This window comes from Saccoglossus kowalevskii, chromosome 8 (assembly GCF_978046115.1).
Source record: "Saccoglossus kowalevskii chromosome 8, keSacKowa6.1, whole genome shotgun sequence".
Classification (NCBI taxonomy): domain Eukaryota; kingdom Metazoa; phylum Hemichordata; class Enteropneusta; family Harrimaniidae; genus Saccoglossus; species Saccoglossus kowalevskii.
In genome coordinates this window covers 3,974,590-3,995,180 of record NC_140648.1, presented here as the reverse complement: position 1 = coordinate 3,995,180, position 20,591 = coordinate 3,974,590, and the positions used below count along the sequence as shown (strand labels likewise).

The 20,591-nt window shown below is 36.6% G+C and overlaps 3 protein-coding genes across 3 annotated transcripts; 1 reads left to right on the top strand and 2 right to left on the bottom strand.

Moving 5' to 3' along the window:
* Nucleotides 1-139: 139 nt before the first annotated feature.
* On the bottom strand, nt 140-2,577 carry LOC146739228 (zinc finger protein 862-like). The gene has a single exon (XM_085502649.1). The coding sequence runs from the start codon at nt 2,575-2,577 to the stop codon at nt 217-219; it is 2,361 nt and encodes a 786-aa protein (XP_085358775.1). The 3' UTR covers nt 140-216.
* A 335-nt stretch (nt 2,578-2,912) lies between these two features.
* LOC144362389 (uncharacterized) lies at nt 2,913-5,020 on the bottom strand. The gene is made up of 2 exons (XM_078013721.2): nt 4,735-5,020; nt 2,913-4,525 (listed from the first exon to the last, which is right to left on the bottom strand). Exon 2 carries the CDS (start codon nt 4,503-4,505, stop codon nt 2,913-2,915), a length of 1,593 nt encoding a protein of 530 aa, XP_077869847.2. The 5' UTR covers nt 4,506-4,525; nt 4,735-5,020.
* An 8,225-nt stretch (nt 5,021-13,245) lies between these two features.
* On the top strand, nt 13,246-20,292 carry LOC100376610 (putative ATP-dependent RNA helicase DDX5). The gene is made up of 13 exons (XM_002731143.3): nt 13,246-13,419; nt 14,056-14,284; nt 14,392-14,488; nt 14,589-14,722; nt 14,822-14,887; nt 15,008-15,149; nt 15,246-15,406; nt 15,695-15,867; nt 16,182-16,292; nt 16,385-16,446; nt 16,597-16,656; nt 18,262-18,501; nt 19,437-20,292. The coding sequence occupies exons 1-13, from the start codon at nt 13,361-13,363 to the stop codon at nt 19,913-19,915; spliced, it is 2,013 nt and encodes a 670-aa protein (XP_002731189.1). The 5' UTR covers nt 13,246-13,360; the 3' UTR covers nt 19,916-20,292.
* The last annotated feature ends 299 nt before the right edge of the window (nt 20,293-20,591 follow it).

Genomic DNA, 20,591 nt, shown 5'->3' with positions numbered 1-20,591 from the left:
ATCTGACTAAATCACTTTCCATTTCTGTTATGAACTCTCTGAATGCAGGGCTTGAAATTTTTTATGAAAACCCACTAGCCCAGGACGGGTCACTAAGATAATCAACTAGCCCTGCCCAAGAAATCACTAGCCCTCAATATTATTGTCATCAATTTTTATTATTATGACACAGTGTACATACAGTATTGTATTTTTTAATGTGCATTTGGTATTTACTTATGAATCTAACTTTGAAGAACTGTCCAATAATATGTTATCAATTTGATCATCCGTATTTACTTTATTTTTTAATTTATGTCCACAAATGTGTCTCTTGCGAATACTGCTCTCTAGCCATTGGGTTATGCTACTATCTGGATTAAAGTCCTTCAGTGCAGGCCCTTCAAGCATGATCATTAACTGATTGCGTAGAGACTCCTGTGTCAGTGAAGTTCTTAGCTGAGTTTTAATGATGTTCTGCTTTGAGAAAGCTCTCTCACAGCTGGCTGTACTGGGTGACACAGCCATTACAAATTCTACAAGTTTCAGCATATCAGTCAGATGAGGCGGCTTTATTTGCAACATCAAGCTATATATATTTACAAGTTTTGCTGTACGCCATTGTCTGCAATGTACCTTCAATGCAGGCCACTGATGAATAATTCTATCTCTCTCACCTTCTGAAAAATATGTGTGTAGGTAATCCATAAGTAGTTGTGAAAGCTCATCGTTACCATATGCAGCTAGAAGTTGGTTATCTATTGGCCACTTCTGAAAGTTAAATATCATGAGAAGTGAAATTGGCTTTTCCTCCAATATTTCAAACCGTTTTTTAATGTACTTTATTGTGCTGTCAACAACTTTGTCTATGTATGTTACATCAAATGCACTACTCGGTTGTCTTCCCTGTGACTTGTGAAGTTTAATGTTACCAAACATCAGTGTTTCATCATTGAAATTGTCATTGAACTCATTCATATTCTTGCCAGGATATGCTTTTAATGCATTCAATGCCAGGTAAGTCTCTTCTAGTCTGTCTGGTATTTCCATTATTAAAAGTTTCTCCTCTTGGAATACCTTGGATAGATTTGCTAATATAGGTAAGTAATCAAGCAGGAAATGGAGCAGTCTTACAAACTTGATTGCAGTGATAGTTCTGTGGTAGCCCTTTGCACGGCTTGAATTATCAGTACTGGAATTTTGATCTGTACTAGCATGTTCCAGGTGAGTCACAACAGCCTCATAATTGTTCTTGATAGCTTTTACTGCTCGCTCCTTACTGGATAGCCAGCGTACTTGCTTCACTCCGCTTATGTGAGACAGGTCATGTTCCAAAACATCAGAAATGTCTTTCAGCTCTCTTCTTCTTTTAGGTGAGTAGTGGTAAAACATGAAAAGTCCTTTCAGGGTTTCCTCAAAATTACCCATGACAGCCAGATTATCTTTGTTAGCATCTAGAACTGCTAGCTCTAATTTATGAGCAATGCACTGTAAGGATATCAGGGCAGGATTTATGTCAGTTAATTTTTTTGTAACACCATTTTTATTACCAAAATTCACTGACGCACCATCAAAATTAGCCATTACCAAGCTTTGCTTAATTTCCTCATTATCAGGCTTGAGTTTTTCAAAACTAAGTCCAACCTGTGATAACACAGTATCCAATGCTTGCAAAATACCATCAGAATTTGCTGCTTCTAGTGGTACAATATCAACTTGTCTACATACTGGCATGCTATCAGTGGGATTCACATATCTCAGAAAAACAATCTCCTGCTCTATCACAGCTGCATCAGTTGACCCATCACCAAGAATGCTAAGAAAGTTAACCTCCATTATCTCATCTTGTATAATTTTCTTCAGACATTCAACAATAGAATTTAGAAACATTTTAAAGCTGGCTATATTTCTATAATTTTCTCCTATTTGTAGGCCATTTAGCTCCTGAACTTCACACATCATTTCAAAGTCAGAAAATGGTTTTCCTCTTTTCGCAATTGCATAAGCAGTTCTAAATAACTTTCTCAGTTTCTCCCTCTGATCGACATTTAATTTTGTTACTGCCTTGCCTATAGGGGTTTCTGTCAACAGATTTGGGCACATGTTAGCCTGGTAGTTTTTTTCTGCAACTTTTTTTGCCCCAACATCACGAAAATAGCGACGAGTACATGCCATGTGTTCTTTTGTTTTTTCATGTGATTTCAATGGATCCAACCGGAAGTTTGTTGTCCCTTTAAATAGCGGACTGCTTTTATCGGCCAAATCAGGGTATTGCTTACAATAAATGCAAAACATGACATCATCTTTATGACTTATCCATGGGCGTTCATCAGACCATGCCGGAATGAAATGACGTTTCCTTTTGTGCCTGTCATATTTTTGGTCACGCGTTAGCGTTACCGTATCTCCACAATTTTCACCTGATGACGTTGATGTAGGAGTTGGCAGTGCGGCCGTCGACGGTTGAGGCTCATTGGAGTTTTTGTCAAACTCTAAATGTTGTCCTACAACTGCTGAAGACACTTCAGTCTGCATACCAAGGCCTGGTTCGTCATTTTTTGGGACTTTAGCCCATAGACTTGTCAATGTTCGTTGCATCGCAGTGCTTACAAAATGACATATACAAGGTCACAGTTCATCAGGCAACACGTGGTAAAACATTTGACTGTTTCAAAATGGCTTACATGTGCAACATTGGGACGGTTTCAAGGTACTCCATGCCGTGATGTCATTGAATAGGTCATCTGATACTATACATGCGCAGTGAGTTTATGGAATACGGAAGTATTCGTTGTAATATTTTCTCGCGTTATCTGGGCAAAAATTGCTAATTAGGGCAACCAAACTGATGGGTTTAACCGAAAAACTGCTGTTACACGAACCAGATGACAAATTAATTAAAAAAAGTGATTTTTTTCAGGCAGTCCGTCGGACTAGTAACGTTCATAACTGAATGGTCCGGCAAGCAAATTCATTAGCCCGAGCGATCGGGCTACCGTAATTTTCAAGCCCTGGAATGTTGTGATATGTGGCACACATGATGTCATTCTCTTCTTTATACCACCTTCTGTTTCAACTATGATATACTGCCATCTATACCACGTTATTTTATCATTACTTGTGTTAGTCAGTGCTTCTTGTAGATGATCGGACAGAAGGTGAGGGCTACAATTATCACATTTCCTGTCTAGGCATTTTGCATTTGGAAGGTCCTGCTGAGAGTAATCACAGAGTGTGATTGCAGAAACACTTTGTTTGTTCCATGATTTCACTTTTGATTTCAAGTTATCATTTTCAATTTGTACTGCAAACTTGTTCACAGCTTGGATCTTCAGGGCCAGATTGCAACAGATCTGACATAGACATGATCTGTGGGAGATTTCAGAAACTCGTCTTATGTTAACTGGCTTGAGCTTCTTGAATGATGTATATCCAATCTTTATTTCTGGATTTTCTTTCTTGTACTGTTCAAATGCTTCAGACAAAGTCATTGTCATGACGTGTCGTTGTATAGCCTCACCGTGTTTCTGGTTCAGTACATCTTTCTTATTTGGTACTTCTCTGCTGACGTCTGGAGACAGGTAGAATCCCTTTATGTTTTCCTTTACTTCCTCACTGATTCTGTCTTTTCGTAATTTTCTACTGCTTGGTTTCCACCAATCCTTTTCAGTGTCAAGCCCTTTTGGTTTGCGAATTTTTAAATGGGCTGCAATGGCACATCCAAATTTATGGTACCGTTGTACTCCTCCAATAACTGAATGTAATACACTCTTCAACGCATTCCTCTTTTCTGTTTGGATGGTACCTTTTGAACTCGCTCTGATCTCTTCCACCTTTCCTTTCACTGAATTCATGACAGCAAGTCCAAGTTTAAGCTGCCTACATGCTGATTTGTTTAGAAGTAGCCCCTCTTCTTCAAGTATTTTTCTTGTGTTGGGTGACTGTACCAATTTCTCTATTACTCTTGATCTTCGGGATGGTGTTTTTGGAAGTGAGGACTTTACTTTCTTCACTGCTCTAAACTCTGTAGTTCTGGATGAAAATGGGCTGGTCCTTTTCTTCATATTTTTGGGTGTTTTCTCATTTCCAATTGATTTCTTTTCTTGCAATTTTACTCGCAATCGCCATGACTGTGTTCTGAGTACCGCAATCTTCCTTTTTTCTCTGTCAGACATACCATCTTTCTTATTCTTCTTTTTCTGTGTTGCTGATGAATTCCTCTTTCCTTTGATTGTTTCTCTGTATTTCTGCTTGCTTATTCTCCAAGTTTCCCTGACTTTTAATAATTTTCCTTTGTTTTTCTGTCGGGCAACTTTCTCATGTATCCTAGCTAATTTTTTTCTTTCCCGATCATGCTTTAACATCTCCTGATATTTCTCCTTCCGCTTGTTTTTCAACTTTTCTCGATATCGCCTCATTCTCATTGCTTTTGCACTAACTAAAGTGCCACAAATTTCCTTTTCCTCTGTCTGTGCCTCGAGAGATATAGTACCAGGCCTACTCCTAAGATTTCTTTTTGTTTCCATTTCAAGTTTTCGATTCTAATCTAGAAATTAAAATAAAAATCAAATGTTATGTTTTTGGTCTTGTCCGTAGACAAATACGAAATTGTCTTTATTTGGACCGTTTTATCAAAAAGATGTATAGAAATTGTTAGGTGTGTCAATTATAACCAGCTGAAATTGACTGTGATATCAGTACTCATTAAATGACAAAAAATCTGTGAATATAAGCGAAAAATGCAAGCATGCTCACCTCCACATGTTTTAGGCCGCCATCTTGGATTTCACTTATCTGCCTCAAGAGGGCGCCACATAAAATATTATATTACTGACAAAAGCAATTATAATATCAATACAACATAGAATAAAATAAATCAAACATACTAAAAATAATGGGAATGCATTACTGACTACAGGCATATGGGTAAAATTGCAGGATTTATTTGGTAAAAGCTATTTTTACTGGAAATTCTAATGAAAAATGAAAAAGTTCCAATATGAAGTTGTGTTTACAGTTGGTTTTTAACTATACACAGATTTTTCCCAAACAGATAGGTTTTATTTCCATTTCCCTAACCTATGAGAACAAATCTCTTCAAAGTTTAAAAAAAAATCATGTTTAGTTTCCAATTAAATATCCAAAACTAAATGTGTCTACGGACAAGACAACTGTCTACGGACAAGACATTTGGACATTGTTAACAGTAACCTACCAGATAGACAAGAACTTTTTATATCACATACATGTATGTTTAGTACAGACTTATGCCCATGCTATACTGAGTTATAAAGTGGACACTAAGTTATACTCTAGAAAATATTGTCTGTCTACGGACAAGACCATTTTTTGGAGATTTCAACGTGTTCATGTTGAGCCCCACATATTACCTCATAAGCAAATTTATATCATCCATGTAAATTAGAAACCTGTTGGGGGGATTTATTTAAGTATGAAAACACAAAAAACCTATTTATGAATAACTAAATTTAGAATTTCATTAAGAGTTAAACAACAACAATGTAAAATAACACAAATCTATAACGCATCACATGTCTTTTTGTTTCTGGTGTAATTCTGCTAAATCTCTACCTTTTTCCTCCAAGTAACAAGCATACAACAGAAGAACACATTAGTGTTAAATGTGAAAGTATGACATTGCTGGAATTGTACAATTGTTTTTAATCAAGTGTTTTAAAAATAATACATTTGAGAAATGTAACGACATAACACTGATTCTGACCCATTTTTTGAAGATCTGCATCAAGATTTATAAAAATTCACAAAATCCTGGTGGAAAAAAAGTATTTTTTATTTGAATGTCAATTGATATTTTTCAGTCAAAAACAAAACTACAGACAATTTGGTACATATTTACTTAACTAAGGCACCATAACAAAACCTGCAATAAAATTTGCACCTGATTGTGGCCGAGGCGTATACAAAACAAATAAAAAAATAACACTGAAAAAGTTAATTGTTATTGATTAGGACTAGTAATACTTATGGATATGTTTATTTTTCACAGAATGTGTTTTCAAATCATAACCCAAATGTTAGAAGTGATATATTAAGAAAACCTGGATTGTAATCAGAGCTATTAAATCAAACTTGATAAAACAAGTCATACATGTAATTGTATTATTACTGTATAGGGCTCACTTGTTCACTGGATTTCATTTTCACTGGCAGGTACAAAATCAAAATTCAAACCCAGCAAATAGTTAAACTTTACATGCATTATTTCCTTTCCAAACCAGTGAATTTAAAATCCAGTAAATATCCCTCCAACATCAAATCCACTAAAACTTAATCCTAAAACTTAATCTGACATATCACAAACTCAGCGAAGATGTGAATGCTAAATGTCTCGGCATTTTGTTCTTATTTTCAAATTCAACCATTTTAATGCTGTCGCCAGTGTATAGGCCTGCTTATTGCTATTGAGAGGGGCACCCACAGAACTCACACTGGACAGGGTTTTTTTTCACTGCTAGGATGATATAGACAAGACAATAGTACTGGAAATGAAATACACATACACCAAAATATCAAGTTAAAGCTTCTCAAAAAAGCACAGAAAAATACAAGTGAAGCTAGGCGATTCGGTGCCGTAAGCGAGCGCCGGTTCGAGTCACGCACGCAGTACGTGTTTACTATTATTAGACATAGTCTTTACCTTGCCGTTTATTCGGTGTTATTTGCTTACTTTACTTCCTATGTCGACAGCAACTATGAGTTTAAAATTATTTCTCAGTACTTATTCACTGTTATAATGCTGTACCATTACTTTCACCATCCTACTACAGCCAGATCTGAAGGCCTTTGCCGCATTCTGGCCACGCTGTGTGGCGCGGATCGCGTGGACGGGTTTCATGTTCTCTGCACGTAATAAGCTCGGTTATTAAACCGCGGGTCTGGGTGTATAAAAGGAAAGATGGCCGCCACTTTTCAGTATGCAAATGACACTCAAGCGTGAAACATCTCTTTGGGGTGCTCTGCAAAATCACTCTTTTCGGCAATCTTAACGCCTGTGGTGCTTTATTTTCATGTTGTACACAAACATGAATATGTCCGCGATACAACTGCGATGTTAATTTACGAGTTTGGTGCGATGTCAGTGCGATTTCCGCGTAAAAGCGACGGAAAAGCATGATTCAAACAGTCGTTTTGACTGCTCAAACTGGCTGTCAGTCATGGGTTTATGCAAATGTAAGGTGTTAATCCCGAGTTATTTGTTCAATCTCTAGGTATGTTTATGTAATTACGGAGTTGATCATGTAAGTGATATCGTGGAGCTAATAAGAAATGATATGCTGTGAGCTGTTTGTCCGTCCGTTCATCTCAGGGGACATCGTCGGCGCTCCACGAAGCGGTCCGATCCGAGCGAGTGCGAATCGCACGAGCTGGGGTGTGCGCGAGAGGGGAGGGACTTTGCGTAAACATACCAATAATTTCTGTAGTGTGTGTGTGCAAAGAAAGACATTCGCGGTTACAGGGCTGATATCGATGAAAAGAGTCGAGGGAGTCCCAAATACGTCCCCTACAATATGTCGAGTATGCTTCTCAAATTTCTCTTCGTTCTCGAAATAAATAAATTGAAAGGTCTCACAAAAAATTATAATGTTCCCTGAAACATGTCCCTGCAGTGAAATATTTAGCCCTTTTTGTCACGTATTAGTATGAGCCGCGCATATATTTATGTATATTTGGCGTCGGACCCGTGCCGCACAGCCGTATACGTATAATAAAGTTTTTTTTATTTTTGTTTTTTTGACGTTGCATAACGTCATTATTGCCGAGCCGACAAGACATATTATGGCAAACGTTGTACGACAACTACATTGTGTAGGTCATTCAAATAAACTACAGTTATTTCATGATGCAAGTATTTGACAATACGGTAGTTCTCTTTTTGGAATATTTGTTGGCCCTGAAAAGGGCAACATAGCACAGTACGTAGTATGAATACGTCGCACTCGTAACGTACGAGTGAATGAATAAATACATTGTATAAAAAGGTCGCACTTGTAACATATTAGTACAATATCAAGAAAGCAAAGGCATGAGCTCAATTCAGAGAGAACCTTACAATGCCGTAACGCCATTTACAGAAATTGTGCTTTACAGTCGACCACGAGCGAAACAAACACAGAAAACGGCTTTCAAAAGAGTGCGTAGGCCCAGTGAACGTCGAACAACGGGATTCAGCAAGTCCTTTCAAATCAGATAATAGCGTAATGCATGATGTTAGCTTACGGAGTTAACGCCTTCAGTTGAAATGATAACAGCTGTGTACCAAGTAAACAACTGGGCGGACCATGCAAATTACATTTCCCATGATGCATTGGTGCAATTCCTGGGATTGCGGAGCCGCGCTTTAAACATACTTTTTGGGGGATGCCCGGTGGCCGAGGGGAAGACGTGTAGTGGCGTGAAGCTAGGCGATTAGGTGCCGTACGCGAGCGCCGGTTCGAGTCACGCACGCAGTACGCGTTTACTATAATTAGACATAGTCTTTACCTTGCCGTTTATTTGGTGTTATTTGCTTACTATTATATACTGACGTTAGTAGTACAAGTACAGTACGCAAACAACTCGTCTTTTACTCACCTCTGGAGGTTATCATTGACCTCGGTTGGATTGGATACCAGTAGATTGGTATTTCTTTGAGCTGCTAGATCCCATGGTTACTTTTTAATACAACGTTGTGGTAAATAACTGATTCGTGAGAGACTTTACAACAGATGTGCACAAGGCAAAAAGACTTGGAGAATGGTTTCTTGGCAACCAAACGTTCTATACCCACAGTGCAATGCATTAAACAGTCACGTGGTACCATGGCGCGCTCGACACTATTCGAAGACGCTCTTACAACAAATACAATTTTTGTACAATTCTTACATATATCTTGTTATTATTTTAAAACTCTTTTTCGCTGTACTTATCCTATGTAAATCTTTTTACACGGAGGCAATAAAGTTATTATTATTATTACAACAACAGACTGCAAGCACGTTTCTTTGCCAATCGGAATACTTTCTTTGGGTACCTGCAGTTATTTATGATATCATTCTACTCATATGCCTTTGTTCTCGAAACATGTCTCTTATACACCTCATATTTTCTTCAATATCTGGAAGAAATTTCAGGTGAAATATACCCCGTTTGTGAAAGTATAGAATAACAAAACTACAATGTATACTTTAATTGTCTGGCTGTGTACAAGTTCGAATAGGTTTACTGGGACAATATATTTTGCGTCTTGACATTGAGTTGTCTATCAAAGTGAATTTCCCCATTAGTGTGCTCAGTGAGGTAATTGTACCTTTGAAAGGAATGGTTCGGTTTACACAGCTAGTGTTAGAAATGAGACAACCTCTAGAAAACTTAAAGTTTATTGTGTTCAATAAAACTGATAAAATTAGGAATTTGTTTCTTTTATATCAATGTTTTAAACACTAACACATATTTGCATTTTTGGAATATTGACTTTTCACCTACGTGCGTATTCATTTTCTGGGTGTAGCAGAATACAAAATAATAATTGGAAAATTTCTGAGAATAAATTATAGTGTGTTCAGGGTGTTTTCTTGAATGTTTTAGAGATCTGGTAGGACGATAATTACGCCGTCAAGAAGCTGGCATTTTCTTGCAAATATACTGGATCATCAAGAGAAACATTATTTTTTTTTACATTTAGCTCAAACATTTGGTGTTCAGGAATTCTCCGTCATTAAAAACAAGACAAGGTGTGACAACATTTTTAATAATTTACTTCATTCGTGTATAGAAGGGCTGTGGACAATATTGTGATCAAGACTCGGTGACGATGAATATGCGATAATTATAGTACTTTATTCTGTAGACGAATGATACCTGGCGTATTATACAGTGTCTCCCATGACGTCAGCCAAGGTAGTTAATGACCCTCCTATGTGCATTGAATGTCTATTTGTAAGTCCTTTTTTAATCAGGTCAATCACATGACATTTTGATTTCACAATGACACTAAAAATAAGTGAATGTATATGAGCAGTTTCTTTAATAAGGAATGCTAGACATTGATATTGACACAAGACGTGGCGTGTCTGAACGTGTGAACATGGTCTAGGCATGCGCAGTACTTTGAAATGTTAACCCTCGATGTTAAGAAAATAAAAAACTAATATTGCATGAGAAAGGTAACATGCTGATATTTACAATTGAATTCAATTTTAGCGTCTTATGCGAGCGACACACTAGATTGGTGACAGAAATGACTCGGAGATTGTCCTCAAAAAAGAAATATGAACTTAGCTAATTTTTAAATATTGAATTATGGTAACAATGCAATTGTTAATTTTAAAATGTTAATAAACAATACGGTGTATCATTTATATGCTACAGAAATTATTAGACCATTAATTTTCTAACATAAAATTTATTTTGATTTAAAATACAATAGTAATTTTGTTATTGAATTTGCAAGTATTATTTTTTAAATAATTAAACCAATAAAGTACATTCGAATGAATGTTTTAATTTTTTGGGCTTGAACTCATTCTCTTGCTAGCATTTGGTATCAATTCTTGTACTTCTAATGTTCACCACAAAGTACCGTTGAGGGCAGTGCGTATATTTATCCACATCACAACACGTGCAGAGAACATGACACAAGCTCGGCGATTAGGTGCCGTACGCAAGCGCCGGTTCGAGTCACGCATGCAGTACATATTTACTATAATTCGACCATGGATGTACTAGTGCATCCATGATTTGACGTAGTATTTACCTTGCCGTTTATTCGGTGTTATTTGCTTACTTTAGTTCACGCTTCATGTATTCTAAAAACATACAAAATGTTCTTCTTTTCTTGTTTTTTCCAACCAAACGTACTTTATAACCGATCTATATAATTCTTAGATATTGTACTAAGGAAATCGCAGCACATAGCTGTGTCTTTAAATAGACGAAACAAAGAAATATTCATGATACTATACGCTGCCAGCAATCTGATTAAAATAAGATCCTAGTTTGGGCTTTTTTTTTTTTTTTTTTTTTTTTTGTTAAAACAATATCATTCATATTTTTTTCATATATTCTATTATTTTTTTTTAAATTTATTTGCTGGTATTTTATTTAAAAAAGCAACAAACTAGGATCTTATTTTAATCAGATTGACGCTGCCAGTTGCTGAGAAAAAGTACTTATGTTGGTGCTTCCCCCAAAATGCACATTATTTTAACACTTCTATAAATTGTCTTTCACCGGACATTAGGGGAAATATAATGGGGTCCAAAATAGTCAGCCAATATGTTTTAATCGAAATCATTGTACAGTGGTACAAATCATAGAATTCTGGGTAATTTATAGTGCCGTGTGGTATGCTGGTCATATACTTTGTTCATGGTATGTTGCGCAATAAAAACTTGTTCTGTTCTGCTTACAACCTTATAAATTATATAAATTTATGATTTATGTGTACAGATATATATTTGCCTGACACCCATTTCATATATCCATAGTCCCCAGTCCCTCCAATTCCTACCGACCAGACCCCCGCCAGTTCTACCGGGAACCCCCTTACGCGATAAATAATGACGGGTTCTTTACAATTCTGACCAACAACGCGCAAGAACAATATTGCCACTATTTTATAGTCATGTTTAGTAAAATAGTCTCAAAGACGGAGCTGCGTCACGAGTCTTCAATCGTTGCCAGGGCCAATCACAGATAAGAATAATAGACAATGGATTTTCAGATCAACACCTCTGTTTTCCCCCACGATACGCTAAAAAATATGTTGTCTTCTACTGACTTCCTGTTCCGTTTCGTCTTTGAGAATTGCTTTTCAAACAGTCATGATTGATGAAATATACACAAAATTCAACTTCGTTTTATTTATTTATTTGTTGCTACCCTTTTACATCAGAGGCTCACCTATAAGTAAGTAATTAGGAGCTGCAATAACATTATTGGAAATGCACATACTATATAACGAAAGAGCTTTTTTAATTTTCTGCTGACTAAAGTGTACAACTTGGTGTTCATCTAGATCTACACTTTTATGATATCATGAATACATTTTGGCCAGTTCCAGGACATTCTGAAAGTTGTGTTGTTTTTGTTATTTTCATCATTTTGATTATTTAAAATATTAAAATTAACTTTCAGCCATCTGGAATCTGACATATGACACAATCTTTGGTAGTATTTTAGTTTCATGAATCTAGTTACATCTCATTGTGAACAACCCCAAATCAACAAGGACAGCCTCATTTGCAGTATTTCTGCATGCACCCAGAATGAATTTCCCTGTCTGTCCTTGAAGCTTTTTTTAGCTCCATACTTGATACAGACTACATAAAAAAGTAACATATTTGATTACTATCTAGTATCAGAAATGTAGTGTGTGAATGTCTTCATTCTCCGCACTTCGCGAAGCCTCGTGGGTATGAACAGGGAGGTGTGGTTATTCAAATCCAATGTGCTAACTGACTGTTAAAATGTTGTGACGGTGTATAAATAAATATAGAAAGCTTTCCTTCAAACACATAACAAAAGACGGTTTATTTACCGTCACTGTTGCATAACAGTGATTGACAAGCGTTTATTCACAAGGAACAATGGATGGTTGTTCTCGCTCCATTAAATAGTCAGAATGGAGGTTGAATAAATGAATATTTGTTGCTGAGTGAAATAATCAGATTGTGACAAGATGTAGAGTCATGTTTTTTTTCCAGTTCCATGGTATAAAAAGGGTCATAGTGGCATCAAAACATCGCGCGAACTCGACAGACGCTAAAGTATTTCTAGGTGCTATAAAAATATATTCGAGTAAAAAAACACAACTTTTCAGGACGGTAAAGACAGTTTTTGATAATTTTTGCCAAACTTTGGCTCAGTAAACGAGCATATTTTCAAAATCTTATGATAGACAGGGTATTTTTTTTTTCTTCAAAAAAGTTTACCCATATTTTGAGAATAGGCGAAAACGAAAGGTTGAGTTTCAACCAACGAGAGCTGGCGTTGTTTAATGACGTCATACAGTTTGAGCACATCTAAAATGTGTTAATATCAACACCTACATTAGATAAAAAATAGTTCTACATTTTCACATTATAGAAATATGTGTTGTTCTCTTATTTACCCGGTATATGTAATATTATTATCTATATTATTAATATTTGGAAAATTTGAAAATAAATAATATAGATTTACAGGAAGAAAGAATACCATTGATTCTGTTTGCGGATTGATATTGGCCCACACAAAAGGCATTCGGCTTACCGGCGGCTTGGTGACGTTCTTGGGCAGTTAAATATCTGTTCATACTGTCGTTGTGTTGAGTGCTTTTATCTGAATTTTTAGCAATTTTATCCGATTCTGACAACAAAAGATGTCTCGTTTTGACCGTGACCGATCCTACGATTCTTCCAGTCGGTCTGACAGGAGAGGGTAAGTACATTTGTAGGTTTAAAGTTGAAATAAGAAATTGCCAATTTGAAGAACGACACTGCAACTGGGGAAAAAAATGGCCGCTTTTCACAAAATCAGACCGCATGGCTGAAATTAAAAACTTGTCTGAATGTCATCATTTTCAAAAGATGTAATTTTAATGTTATTTGTATCCCTGTGTTTTTTCTTAAAACTTCGTCGTCCGATATGGCTTCAATTAACGTTTAATATGTAGGTCAAATAAATTAATTCGATGACTCGACTTTTTCAGTTATCGCCTGACGTACTTCCGGCGAAATATATGAATTCCAAGAAAAAATTATTGATTGCTCTACTCTGTGTTTGTATATTTTCTATCGTAACAAAAGGTCATTGTCAGTTTGTTTTTTATATACCTAGTAGTGGCTGATGTCGTTCAAACAACGAATGTGGTTCCGCGCTAGTTTCTGAAAGTTTGTGCACTTCAATGTTGGCGTTGCACGCATTAGAACAAAGGCCTGTTGAGTTCCAACGAAGGAGCTTTGAATTAAAGTTGTTTTAACTAGTCAAAATTTACATGCCTATACGAGTGTCCGTAGTGTCGCTGCACCAACAATAAAATCTGCAGAAAAGTAACTGTTTTATACATTATCTTAGATTTGGTCCTCCTGGTAGAGGCGGAAGAGGTGGTGGCAGCAGTCATCAGTTTGGTAGTGGATTTAATGGTCCACCACGATTTGGTGGTCGTGGAGGAGGTGGCATGGGTGGTAAGAGCAATAGCCAGCCTGGGGAGAAACTGAGAAAAATCAAGTGGGATTTGGAAAGTTTGCCTCGTTTCGAGAAGAATTTTTACAGAGAACACCCTGATGTTGCCAGAAGAGAACAAGTAAGTATGCTTTTCAGTATGGCTAATTTATCAGTTTTATGTTTGGTTCCTCACAACTTGCTTGATCTGTACAAACTTTTACAAGTTTTGTAACATTTTTTTTCCAGCATGAACTTGAAGCATTCCAGAATGAAAAACAGATAACAACAAAAGGACGAGGTGTTCCAAAACCAGTATTCCATTTTGGGGAATGTTCTTTCCCAGGTATGTAATGGTCTTGTTGAAAAAAATATGTACTATTCTAACTAAGGTAGTTTCAGTTCATAATTTTTCAAGTGGTGACTAACATTCCAATCAATTTCAGACTATATCCTGGCTACTGTCAAAAGAAATAATTTCAAAGAGCCAACAGCAATTCAAGCTCAAGGTTGGCCCATGGCTTTGACTGGACGAGATGTGGTTGGTATTGCTCAGACTGGATCTGGCAAGACTATAGCTGTAAGTATGGGTTTGCCTTGTTAGTTTCTTTCGTGGTTTCCTCTTTGACATTCTAATGTTTGTCACTTTTTCTAATTTTTTTTAAAACTTTTTTTGTAGTACATGTTGCCAGCTATTGTTCATATCAACCACCAGCCATTCTTGGACCGTGGAGATGGGCCAATTGTAAGTTTTGCCATTGATCATGATCTATAGATAAAAACCCAATTTATTATATAATTTTTTCTGAAATATTTAGATTGTGGTATTGTAATTTGTGATTGAAATATTAATAATATTCTGCAGTGTTTGGTGTTATGTCCAACAAGAGAATTGGCTCAGCAAGTAGCCCATGTTGCTGTTGATTTTGGGAAATCTTCCAGAATAAAGAATACTTGTGTTTATGGTGGAGCTCCAAAAGGATCCCAGATTAGAGATCTTGAGAGAGGTAGGATTTTGATACATTTGATTTCATGTGCATAGACTTAATTAAATTATTCAGAATCTTTCATAATCAGAATTAAATTTTTTTTTATGTATATAGGAGTTGAAATTTGTATTGCCACTCCTGGTAGATTACTCGACTTCTTGGAGGCAGGAAAGACAAACTTGAGGAGGTGCACATACTTGGTACTTGATGAGGCCGACAGAATGTTGGACATGGGTTTTGAACCTCAAATCAGAAAAATTATTGAGCAGATTAGAGTAAGTATTATTTTCTCATGCTTTTTCATATTTTTGCCAGTCTCGCATCATAGATTGAACTTAAAACTCTTTAATTTGTATGGAAAGAAGTGCCACTTTCATAATGCTATTTCATAATTAGTGTTAAAAGTTGTTAGCTTATGTGAAGTAAATTTAAAGACTAAGTTTAAGGCTACGGCTGAAGGTTACGGCGGCCAATGATTATTGCAGCGACTTGCACACATCTTGTTGGTCCGTGCTCCCTCCCAACAGTTGCTTGAAACCTTACTTTGATTCTTTGAATTGTAGCCCGACAGACAGGTACTAATGTGGAGTGCCACTTGGCCAAAAGAAGTAAGAGGACTGGCAGAAGACTTTCTAAAAGATTATCTTCAAGTAAATATTGGTGCATTATCCTTGTCCGCCAATCACAATATTCTGCAGATTGTTGATGTTTGTCAAGAGCACGAGAAAGATGACAAGTGAGTATTTCAACACCTAAATGATGTTTGAAATTGTGCAAGTTGATGGATCCTAGGGTGTATTGCCTTATTTATACTAATTTTGGTGTAGTGTGAGTGAAAGGCTACTATGGCATTACCCCCCCTCCCCCCTCCCACACACAAAAACAAAACTGTCACATCAGCATTTGACTACCAAAACAGCAACATGGCAACTAAGTTGCTGTCTAATTTGCTATGCCTGTTATACTGATAAGGTCGACTCTAATTTAGGTAGGAAAGATTAAAATGTTCCAAAAATTTGAATCCTTACAGAAACTATTTTCTTTCATCAGGCTAATAAGACTGTTAGAAGAAATCATGCAAGAGAATGAGAACAAAACGCTGATCTTTGTTGAGACCAAAAAAAGAACAGATGACTTAACTCGAAGAATGAGAAGAGATGGGTAAGTTTAGTTGAATATTTACAAGTACAAATGTTATATTGTTATAAAATGTGTTATAAATATTAGTTAACTTTTCTCTATTTATTTTTCAGGTGGCCTGCTATGTGTATTCATGGTGACAAATCGCAGCCTGAACGAGACTGGGTTCTCAGTGGTAAATAAACTTCAATGTACATCTTTAAAAATTCCAGTTATTTAGTTCAGTACTGTCTAACTTGGATTAATATTGCAGTTGACATGTAAATATAGTGACTCGCAATATTCAACCTTGTAATGTCTACACTACACTCTTCTACTTCTACAGAATTCAGAGCAGGAAATGCTCCTATTCTTCTAGCTACAGACGTTGCATCACGTGGCTTAGGTATGTATCTTTTCATATCATCTTTGTCACTTGTGTGTTATTTGTATTTTAAATTTTCATGCTACATGGTAAATTCTGTTTATAATATAACACTGCATGGTGTAAATTACAAGTTTATTGTAGCTCACACATTGTCCCATATTCTGTGTGTACACTATTTTGTGTGCATAATAAAGTGTCAAGTTTGTGAATTTCATGGATAAGCCCACTCTCACTTTTTTGTTCTTTTGAGTTTGGTCTTTTCTGTAGATACTGACTGCAGCAGGACCCGTGGCATGACAGTGGTCGATTTGTCGAGGGAGATGAGCGTTTCATAGTTAAAAACACATCAGCAGCCTGTGTCTGTGGCTAGACAAATGGAACTTCATTGGCTGGTCATACTAATTTGGGCAGTGAGACCTGTTTGTTTCTTGCATCCTACACGAAGGCAGTGGGGTGCAATCTGTTTGTTTTTTATAGACTTGAAAAAAAAATCAATTTTCACCTTTATAGTTTATTTTAAATTTTTTTTTTCTTGCATTGAAGACTTGAAATGTCATGGTGCACTTTTACAGTCCATTTTTTAATGAGACCATACAATGTTCATATTCTTTTATGCCATCATGCTGCTGATTCTGTGTGATGCAGAAAGGTATGCACGGCAGTGAAGAAGAGTTTGTTCCATGGATACGCAATAAGCTAGGACAGTTTAGATTGAGCAATAGGCGCCCACTTAGTTAGCTTTGTTTTTATCAACGCTTCTACATACTACTGAAAGGAAAAGAAGACGTTCTCTCCCTCACCACTTGTGATTTGGTGTCATGTCTGGGATTGCCTGCCAACTGCAGCGGTAAGAGTATAAACAAGCTTTTCTTATGACAACAATAATTATTTACCAGTAATGAAAGACTCTTTGTCAATGCAAAAAAAAACACCCTTGGACTTCAGTGCTTTTATGATGCAACATGGCTCTTCAAGTTGCCTTTTATTTGAATCAAAATTTCTGTGAAGATCTGCGGGTGGTCATTTATTGGCTGCCAGGGTTTTTCATGTCACAGAAAAAAAATCAAGGACTACCAGGAGGTGCTTCAGTCAGCCCTTGGTTTTCTGCTTATATAAAGTATAATACGGAGTTCGACGGAAACTTGCGGCTCCTGGCAAGAAAACTTTTCAAGAAAGTCACTGGGATTATTTGCTGAAAATATCACATTTTGACAAAGAGTGTTGTTTAAGATGCATACTCCTGTGAAGGTAAGGTAAAAAACCTTCTTGCTCCTAATGAATGTTGCATTGGGAAGTTGCCTCTGCAATGTTGCTTCCCTGGTGCCATGAAGGAGCTCAACCAGGCAACTCGGAAGAATGCTGCAGCCGTTTTGTCAACAAGGTAGGTCAAGGTGACATCTTGCGGGAGTGTGCATCAGAACTGGTTTCTTTACCCACAGTATTGATGGTGAAATGGTGCATTTCTAAAAAAATTATTTCTGAGCTTCACATTGCAGATAATTATTTGAATTGCAAAGCCTACGTCAGCTGCTCATTTGTTTGCCGTTTGTGTTGCTAATTTGAATTTTTGGTTCGATTTGTCCCATTGTTATGGTGTATGTTTCACACTGTGGCAAACAATAGATGTGACAGACATCAAATTTGTGATAAACTTTGATTATCCAAGTTCAACTGAGGACTATATTCATCGTATTGGACGTACTGCTCGAAGTGAGCGTACAGGTACTGCATATACATTCTTCACTGCTGGCAATATGAAGCAAGCCCCCGAGTTGATTGATGTCCTACGAGAGGCTAACCAAGTGATTAATCCAAAGTTGATCAATATGGCCGAGGCGGCCAGAAAGTCATTTGGTGGCAGAGGTCAGTATGTTTCTTGTATTTAAGTTAGCGTTTTTAGCTTTGCTACAGGTACATATTAAAAGTTGAAAATATCATTATTTAATGTGGTTGGCAGCCATGTTATGGTTTAATTCTATCCTGTTCACAAAATTCTAATTTTGTAATTTACTGTATTGATCAACTTTTAGCACAAAACATGGATGAAAATGTTTTTTAGGCTATTTACCATTGGTCCAGTGCTAAAAAAGTTCTTGCCATATTTTGTAACTATTTGCCTACATATGTTAAATGGTATGTTGTAAACACTAATTACTACCATGAAAAATGTCAACCACTTTTAATTATAAACTGATTAGTTTTCAAAATAAAAATTGTTTTGAACTGGTCAAGTAAAAAAAGACTATTACAATAACATTGGATAGCATTCATGGTGCATAATTTGTTGTCAAAGCAATGTTTCATGTTCAAAAAATAAGTTGGTGCTAATAAGTTACAATGGCTACAACATCCAGTCATGGTAGTGACATGGCAAGAACATTTAGGTAAGGGTAACCATGGCAGTATCTCATTGTACAGTACATTACTATGTATCAACTGACTACTGAGACAGTGGTACGATTTTGACCATATCATTTGCTAAATTGAGACCAAGATTTAATATCGCTCTCCTAATTTGCAAGATTTTAATCACTCGCATTCATGTGTTCAAAAAGTAGTTTTATCAACAATAGGGCCTGTAAAAGTAAGGAAAATTTCACTTTGACGCATTTCCAAGTCTTTGTATTGTTTCCTCCACCACATAAACTATTTTTCATTTATGTTGGTTTGTTGGTTGTAATTTCTTAGCACTTTCCTGTATTTGTCCCTGGTCATGAATATTTCATTACCATACAAATTTAATCATGCAAGTACTCCGCCTTTTTAACCAACTGTGTATTTGTGCTTGTTTCATGCAGGTGGTCGTAGTCGCTACAGGACATCTGGTTCTTTTGGAGGTGGTAGTCGCGATAAACCAGGGTTCAAGCAAGGATTCAAGTCTTATGGGAGCCAAGGGGGGTCTAGAGGTGGGGGTTACGGGGGGTCGGATCGCCAGGGTGGTTCAAAGAGTTATGGGCAGGGGGGACAATCCAGTAGGGCACCATACAACAGAGGTGGTCAGAAGCATGGAGGGTATGGTCAAAGTTATGGACAGAATGGTAGTTCTCAAAGCAGTTATGGGTCTGGGGGATCAAGTTCACAACAGAGTGCTCCAACTCCATTGCTTGGTCAAATGAATGGTTATAATTCCAGCAGTGCATCTGCTCCATCCTCTACTTCTCAGTCGTCTAATACGCAGTCACAACAGTATGGTAATATCCAGCAACAGTACCAAGCATATGCCATGCAGTACGCCGCTTATCAACAGCAACAGCAATCTCAACAACCTGCGCAGTAGTTAAATTTTTTGGTTCTTATTGTTGGTTTTGTGTTTGTAAAGTCATTTTTAAGTATTCAGAGTTAGAACATGTGGACCAATCTATCATGAAGTCTTTTCAGGACATTGAAATTATTTTTTTATTATATAAATGTTGTTGGGAGGGATTATGAGAGTATGCCATCGGTTGGTGGTTTGGTGTTATTTTTTATCTTGATGCAGCATAAAGGACTACAGAAGAAAATGGTATGTCGTTTAACGCAACATTTTTCTGCTGTCACATTTGTATTATTTATTACATTTGACTGTTCGTTATTTTTCCCCCATATTAGGTAGTTTCTTGTAAAAATTAATATTCCACTATTAGGAATCCTGTAATAAATCTTTGAAAACCTTAATTTTTTGCGTTTTAATTCAATGCATAGACTGTTCCAATGAGTGTTGCATTTTTACCTAGTTTCCTCGCCCACACTAGTCTGGCTGTGAACTCTATATCCTTCCTGACACAATAAAAAAAATTAGGTATATTGCAGCAGAAACTATTTCAGCATGACATGTAGTGTTAAGATTGTCTGGAGCAATTTTAAGCATGTATATGGTAGTCATACATTGTAATGTAACAATGAGGACTTGTAGTCAAACTACATCTAATAGAACCTGTTTATCAACACTGGATGATTTAGAGCAGTTGACCAAG

Excerpts from the sequence above, each read along its gene's own strand:
- LOC146739228 (XM_085502649.1), bottom strand. The coding sequence starts at position 2,577 with ATGCAACGAACATTGACAAGTCTATGGGCTAAAGTCCCAAAAAATGAC.
- LOC100376610 (XM_002731143.3), top strand. The coding sequence starts at position 13,361 with ATGTCTCGTTTTGACCGTGACCGATCCTACGATTCTTCCAGTCGGTCT. Across the intron at positions 15,150-15,245 it reads GATTAGAGATCTTGAGAGAG|GAGTTGAAATTTGTATTGCC; the intron begins GTAGGATTTTGA and ends TTATGTATATAG. Across the intron at positions 15,407-15,694 it reads AAATTATTGAGCAGATTAGA|CCCGACAGACAGGTACTAAT; the intron begins GTAAGTATTATT and ends TTTGAATTGTAG.
- LOC144362389 (XM_078013721.2), bottom strand. The coding sequence starts at position 4,505 with ATGGAAACAAAAAGAAATCTTAGGAGTAGGCCTGGTACTATATCTCTC.